The 7,386-nt window shown below is 40.2% G+C and overlaps 1 protein-coding gene across 1 annotated transcript in view; it reads left to right on the forward strand.

Annotated features, from left to right (window-relative positions):
* The window catches only part of ALDH7A1 (aldehyde dehydrogenase 7 family member A1), a 36,765-nt gene extending 34,319 nt beyond the window's left edge, over positions 1-2,446 (forward strand). The window contains exon 18 of the mRNA XM_019964620.2: positions 857-2,446. Within this exon, the coding sequence (XP_019820179.2) occupies positions 857-911 (55 nt within the window). The 3' untranslated portion in view covers positions 912-2,446. The remainder of the gene's footprint in view (positions 1-856) is intronic.
* The last annotated feature ends 4,940 nt before the right edge of the window (positions 2,447-7,386 follow it).

Genomic DNA, 7,386 nt, shown 5'->3' on the forward strand with positions numbered 1-7,386 from the left:
AGGAGCAGGTGGGGGGTTCTCCAGCAACTTCATGTAGGTCAGGAATTTTTTTTCCCCCTCCAGCTTTACTGAGGTATATAATTGAGAAAATCGCAATATATTTAAAATGTATAACATGATGATTTACGTATGCATACATTGTGAAAAGAGTACCACAGTCAGGTTAGCACATTCTTAGCCTCACATCATTGTGTGTGTGTGCACACACATGCATGCATGCTTAAGATCTACTCTTAGCAAATTTTTGAATGTATGTCAGGAGTTTCTGAGGTGCTTTGGCTATGGCTTGTTTAGTCTCAGACATACGCATGCTCTTTGTCTGATTCCCTTTTGTTGAAGACAGTCTTGTTCCTTTTATTTGTCTTGTGTACTTGGGATCTAGGGGACCAAGCATGTATTAATAGCTGCGGCCTTTTTGGAACCCATTTAATGGGGACGCTCTGTGTCAGGAGTAAAGCCAGATGGCTAAAAGGGAACCTTTTATTTTCCAAATTAGTATAGTTCTTATCTCTATCAAATGTGAATCCCTGTGTTTTTCCTGCTAATTCACTGCACGTTATTGAGAGACATAAAGAAGATGAAGTTATAGTCTCCATTTCTTTACACCCTAAAAACCACGACTAACAGATAATGCAGTGTCTTTTCAGACTTTTGTGTTTCTCCTTTTTTTTTTCTTTTATAAAACTGGATCTATACTAACTTTTTTGTATACTAATTTTTTTCACCATCTTATAACTTGAACATTTGGCCTTGTTGACATATTGCAGATCGGCTACATTTTTTTATGACATAAAATTTCCTCTATTACGTGTGTACTATTCTTCATTTAATTTTGTTCATTTTTTACCCCCCGTAGTACCATCAACTACAGTAAGGACCTTCCTCTGGCCCAAGGAATCAAGTTTCAGTAAAAAGTGCTTTAAATTGACATTTCAAGTCTTTCACGCATTGTTACAACTCTTTCTTCTGAGGAAGACAAAGAAAATGAGTATTTGCCTTGAATAAATGTATCATTTTGAATATGACGGTGGCTAATCCCTTATGCGTCTGAGGCCTAAATCAGGAGACTCTCTTTAAAAAATAAAAGTTTTCATGACGTCATCTCAAGTAATAAAAAGTAGAGTAGGTGAATTTTTATGTTACTAGTAGTTACTGATTTTTTAAATTTAGGATTATTTTTATAATTTAGAAAAAATAATAGTACATGTCATGGTGGGAATTTGGAAAAAATCAGAACATAATAGAGAAGAAAATAGAAGTCTTGTCAGTAGATGCAGGAACATCTCCTAAGCAAATAAAGAAATCAGAGGCGAGCTTGATTCAGGTCACCCTCACAGCCTGGAAAGGGTGTGATTGAAGAGAGTGTCCGTTGTTTATGGAGGACCAGAGCACAGTTGCGCTTGTGGATCGACTTGGTGTTAAAGATGACTGAGGGCGTTCATCACCATCACAGCTTCTCTCGCTCAGGATCACCTGTGTCACCACAGAAGAAATTTGCGAGACAGACGGAGATTTGCCCCTGCCCCCCTAGAACCTGCACCTCTGGATGACTGGGCTTCTATGCAAAGCACTTCTGGATTTCTTAGGCAACCTCAGACCCTCCTTTTTAGCTTTTAGGCTTCTGTGATTGCCTTTAGGTTTGTTCTTAGAGAATACCAAGTGTGTAGCAGTGTGTGTTTGCAGTGACCTCGGCGTAGTTCACCTTCTCTTTGCTGAGCATCTGCCTCCTTCTCTTGAGAATCTGCCCAGGAGCCCCGGGAGTGGTTCAGCCAAGGGCCCTGCCAAGCGCACACTGGCTCCTGCAGTTCCATCTTCCTGGCAGCCTTCGCTCCCCTAATGGGTAGCAGCTACCCAGCACCTTGACTCCTGCCAGACTGGACTGGGCAGAAGCCTTGGAAGAAGATGACGTTTGTACAGGACCTGATGTGTCAGGATGTATTGGAGAGATTTAGACAATGGGCAAAGAGTTTGGGGCTGAGTTATGACAGAGAAGCAAGCAAATGAAAAGACCAACCAATTTAAAATTTGTCAGGGAAGGAATGGTATTCATAGCATGTTCTATGGCCCAGCTGTGACTAGTGTTCACCTAAGTAAAGCTGTGGTCAACCTTGAATATTAAGCCAAACATGGTGATAAACCTTTTTAGAGCATGTTGGCAGGAGTTCAGGGTATGAGAGTAGGTTAGAAAGGCAGGCAGTTATGTTCTGTGGTGGAGAATCAATAATGTCTAAAATTACAAAACAGGAAATACCAACATAGGCTTATAAAGATAGGAAATTCTGAAAAAATCTTTGCTTCAGGAGAAGGTAAATTGGTTGAGGGGGAGGGACACGAAGAAGGAGACGTTACTGTTTTCCATAACAGGTCTTACAGAGCTGTTTGTGTCTTTAAATCAAGAGGATGTATAACTTTGATTAAAAATTAAAGCCAATGAAAAAGAAAATGATCTTGGAGAATCAGGTGCTTGAAATCCTCCACTTCTTGATCCCGTTTCCACCACCCCCACTCCCTAGCACACATACCCGCACACTGTTTCCCATTTTTTTCCTGAACCAGGGATTCCTTTTAAACATCTCATGAAATGATTGTGCCGAAAGCCAAGTTTTCTTCCATGTTTTGAAGTTCAGAATAGACTAAATCACCTTGTATTGATATATACATACTTTTTAATACAAGCTGATGCTTGAGAAAATTACTCTCTTTGAGCATTTGTTTTGTTTTTTTTTTTTTTAAAAAAACCTCACCATGGTTTTTCTTTGTAAGTTACAGTGCTAGGTCTTGTAGCCCTGTCTATAGAATATAATCCAAAGAAAATAAAACACTATTTTAAAACATTTTTAGGAACCATGTAGTAACTGGTTGTTTTCATTTTGTGAAATTATATGAGATTAATAGTAATTGAAGTATTTTTTATACCCAGTTTTTTTCCAAGCATTTTATTTTTTAATGAGTATTCTGAAACACAAGCTGTGTTAGTGTTTTAATTAAAAAATTTTTACATTTATAATTTCTCTCTAATCAGGTATTTAAGGAGGTTCTCCATCTTCCTGTGTATCTCCTGAAGCCATGCCATGCTATAGCCAATTTGAAATAATAATCTGCAATACACTGGTGAGAGGGGTACCAACAGCTCTAATCTTAGATTATAAAAGTCAAATTAAACTGACTCCAGAAGTTTTCTCTGAAACTAATTCAGTTTTCTACATCTTTCTAGCAACAAGGACATTTTTTGCTGTGACATTTATTAAAAATTTTTGCCTTTAAATGGCCCTCTTTGTTTTATTACTGGTTTAATAAAAGTTACTTATAATAGCCATAGAAGTTAAAATGTACATCTGTATGCATTATTTCTGGCCATGTGATTTAAGGTGCTGGGAGTCCAGGTCCTAGTCCTGTGCTGCTGGATGCTGGTTACACTGAATCCCCTTGTGACTGACCCTCCCTGAGTGTTGTAACCATACTGTGAGAGTTCCACCTCCACAGTGGACCTGAGCAGCTGTGGTTAGCATTTCTACTCTACAGGACAGTAACAATTATAAAGATTTTTAAAAAATATTACAAAGTAACATGCTGCTGCTGCTAAGTCACTTCAGTCATGTCCGACTCTGTGCGACCCCATAGACAGCAGCCCACCAGGCTCCCCCGTCCCTGGGATTCTCCAGGCAAGAACACTGGAGTGGGTTGCTGTTTCCTTCTCCAATGCATGAAAGTGAAAAGTGAAAGTGAAGTTGCTCAGTCGTGTCTGACTCCTAGTGACCCCATGGACTGCAGCCCACGAGGCCCCTCCTCCGTCCATGGGATTTTCCAGGCAAGAGTACTGGAGTGGGTTGCCATTGGCTTCTCCCACAAAGTAACATAGTGCCTGTCAATGGTAAGAGCTCAGTAAATGTTTATTAGGGTGTGTTCTGTATTTTGCACTTGAAAAAAAATTTTTTTAATGTGTTTTCCTGAAAGAAATTTAGAAGCATTGGGTTTTGAAAAGTGAAATTCTTTGAAATGTTTACTGGAATCACAAATTTATAAGTAGGAAAGAACCATTTATAATACTCATTTTAAAAACCTAGGTATACGGTATCTGTTGAATTCAAATATTTATCATTCATAGCAAAATTTATTCCTATATAATTTACGATTTTAGTTGTCAGTTGGATTTTTCCTCTTTCCTTATGTGTAAATTTTTGCAGAGGCAGTTTTCTTCCCTGGGTAGATTAGGTGTGAAAATAGGAGGACAGATTCAGTAACTCCTCAGCGTTTGCAATTTGTTGGTCTTTTCACTGGCAATTCTAGGGTTTTCTATTAGAGAATTCTGGCCAAGGATCAAGTACTATCAAATAGCCTTCACGGTGTTGCCCTGCAGGTGGCGCTGTTGATCAGAGCAAGCGCCTCAGTGTGGCAGGGGAGTGATTCGTTCCGACTTTTAGGTATCCAGGAAGTCGCCATGGAAAAGGTTTTTCGTTAAACTCAATGTGCTAAACTTAAGGTTGGGCTTTTCTGAGCTGCTTTTCATTCCAGCACCGTTGGTTACTTCCCTACCTCCATCTGATAACTACACAGATCATCTTTGCTGCAGTTGAGTATTGTGCTTAGGTAAAACATAAGGCCCGAAGTGTCAGAGGAAAAACAATGGCTATAATCACAGAATAGTGTCTTTTACATTAAAAAAAAATATTACTTTTCTTCCTTCCCCTGCTCCCCGTAGTGAGCATATATGTGAGTTTACTCCATTTTTAACAACTCCAGGGGACACTGTGTTTTACTTAAACTGTGATCCAGGCACTTTTCAAAGCACTTAAATATAAACCCATTTAATTCTCAACAGTTCCACAAATTAGGTATTATGATCCTCATTTTACTGATGAGGTACAGAGAGGGGGTAAGCAACATTCCCCAGGTCTCACTGCTGATAAATGATGGGACTAAAATTTCCACCCAAGCATTTTGGCCCCAGAGTTAGTGTCTGGTGACAGGAGTTGCAGCCCCTGAAACTGGAGCTCTAGTAATGCCTCCTTCCCTGCCTGTTTCTCAATCGCTAATCTTTTTTCTTTTGTAATGTTCTTATTTTTTATATAATCATGAACTTAAAAATAGAAGTAACTTTTCCCCCTGTAAACCGTGAGAGTGTGTTGTTGACCTGATTCCACATCAGCTCCAAGTACTTCAGCATTTATTTCCCACAAACTACATTTTACTATGTAACCATATACAATTGATACGTTACTAATACTCTGATTCCACTCATCCTTTCCTTTGAGCCAGTTGAGTCTTTTATAGCAAAGGGAGTCATGTCATACATACTTAGTTTCCTTTAGTCTCTTCTTGACTTTTAGGGCCTGGATACTTTGGAAACTGCAGACCACTTCCTTTGTAGGGTGACCTTCAACTTCAGGTTGTGCACTTTAGCAGTTCCAATTGCAGAAATGATGCCATGTTCCCCTAACTGCGTCCCATGAGATGGTGCATGATTGCGTTTTGTCTTATTACTCATATGACCATTGATACCTTGACCAGAGTGGTGTCTACTAGCTTTTTTCATTGTGAACTATTTCTCCTTTGTAAATTAATGTCCTCCATGGGGAGGTACTTTGAAACTACCTGTGTGTTCAGTTCGCCCTCAAACTTTCTTTTATCCACTTAGTTGTCGCATCTATTTTCCTATTTTATACAGTGAGTTATAATCCATTTGTTTTATTACCTCTTTGGATGCTCACAGTGTACCTTGATGTTCCTGATTTGGCCAGCAGAGTTCCCGTCGAGCTGACGTTTGTGGTTTTTGAGTGTGTCCTTGTTCTTTGGGCACTTGCTAGCTTTTTGAAACAAGATGTCCCAGGTTGTTCTTGTAATTAACTTACTCCAGTTCTGGTACCAGCCATTTCTCCCAGGAGCTCTGATTCCTTTTAGTCAAGAACCATATTTAGGGCAATTCCCTTGGTGGTCCAGTGGTTAGGACTCTGTGTTTCTACTGCAGCAGGCATAGGTTTGAACCCTGGTTAAGGAACTAGAATTTTATATGCCATGAAGCAGAGCCAAAAAAAGAGAGTCATTTGGAAGCCAAAATCTGGTGTAGGTATGACTAGTGACATGAAGATATCACTGCTGCTAGATCCTTACAGAGGATAGAGCTGGGAAATACACGTACAACCGACTGTTGAATGAGTTTGAACTGCACTGGTCCACGGAGACATTACTTTGCAGACAAAGGTCTGTCTAGTCTACATAAGCTATGGTTTTTTCAGTAGTCATGTATGGATGTGAGATTTGGACCATAAAGCTGAATGCCGAAGAAATGATGCTTTTGAACTGTGGTATTGAAGACTTGAGAGTCCCTTGGACTGCAAGGAGATCAAACCAGTCAATCCTAAGGGAAATCAACCCTGGATATTTATTGAAAGTGCTGAGGCTGAAGCTGAAACTCCAATGCTTTGGCTACCTGTTGCGAAAAACTGACTCATTAGAAAAGACCCTGATGCTAGGAAAGCCTGAAGGCAGGGGGAGAAGGGGATAACAGGATGAAATGGTTGGATGGCATCACTGACTCAGTGGACATGAGTTTGGGCAAGCTCCAGGAGTTGGTGATGGACAGGGAAGCCTTGTGTGCTGCAGTCCATACAGTCGCAAAAGAGTTGGACACAATTGAGTAATTGAACTGGTCCACTTACGCTCAGATGTTTTTCAACAGAATTACAGTATTACACAGTTGTATGTTGGTTGAATCTGCAGGATCAGGACCTCATATACAGCAGGCCAACTTTAAGTTATATGTATATTTTTGACTGCAGAGGGTTAGTGCTCTAATGCGTTGTTCAAGGGTCAACTGTATACACAAGTACCTCTGTCTTCTGAATCTATCTGCTTACACTGAGAGCTAGGAGTTCACATCAAAACTTCCATATCCAACCCAACATCACAGTTCATTTTAGTTCTTTATCTTTTGGTATTTGCAACTCTGATAGTAAGAAACTGCCTCTCATTACCCCTGATGTATTTTTCACTGGAATAGCCAATCTCCCATCTTTCTGAGGACACTTCCCTCACCTACTTCTGGTTTTGAGGGTGCTGGTCTCATCTCCTGCGTGGATTTCTTTCTCAGCCCACTCAGGCATCCTATACATAGCTGTCCCCAAATGGGGACAGTCTTCCACCTGCCTAGTGGTGTTAGGACTGAACTGCTCTGGAAGAAATAAAGTAGACAAAGAATAGATTTTAGCTCCTGTAACATACTACAAAGAATGAAGGCTCAACAAGGTAGTTTCTGTGACCTTTCCTGAAATGTTGAGTCCTGAGTCAGTTAAAATGATGCTGTCCCTCACCCTGCCTGCTCTTCTGGGAGCTGAGATGCCTGGGGCTTCAGCTAGATGTATAGGTGGCACAGGTCTGGGAGGTGGAGCA

This window comes from Bos indicus, chromosome 7 (assembly GCF_029378745.1).
Source record: "Bos indicus isolate NIAB-ARS_2022 breed Sahiwal x Tharparkar chromosome 7, NIAB-ARS_B.indTharparkar_mat_pri_1.0, whole genome shotgun sequence".
NCBI lineage: Eukaryota > Metazoa > Chordata > Mammalia > Artiodactyla > Bovidae > Bos > Bos indicus.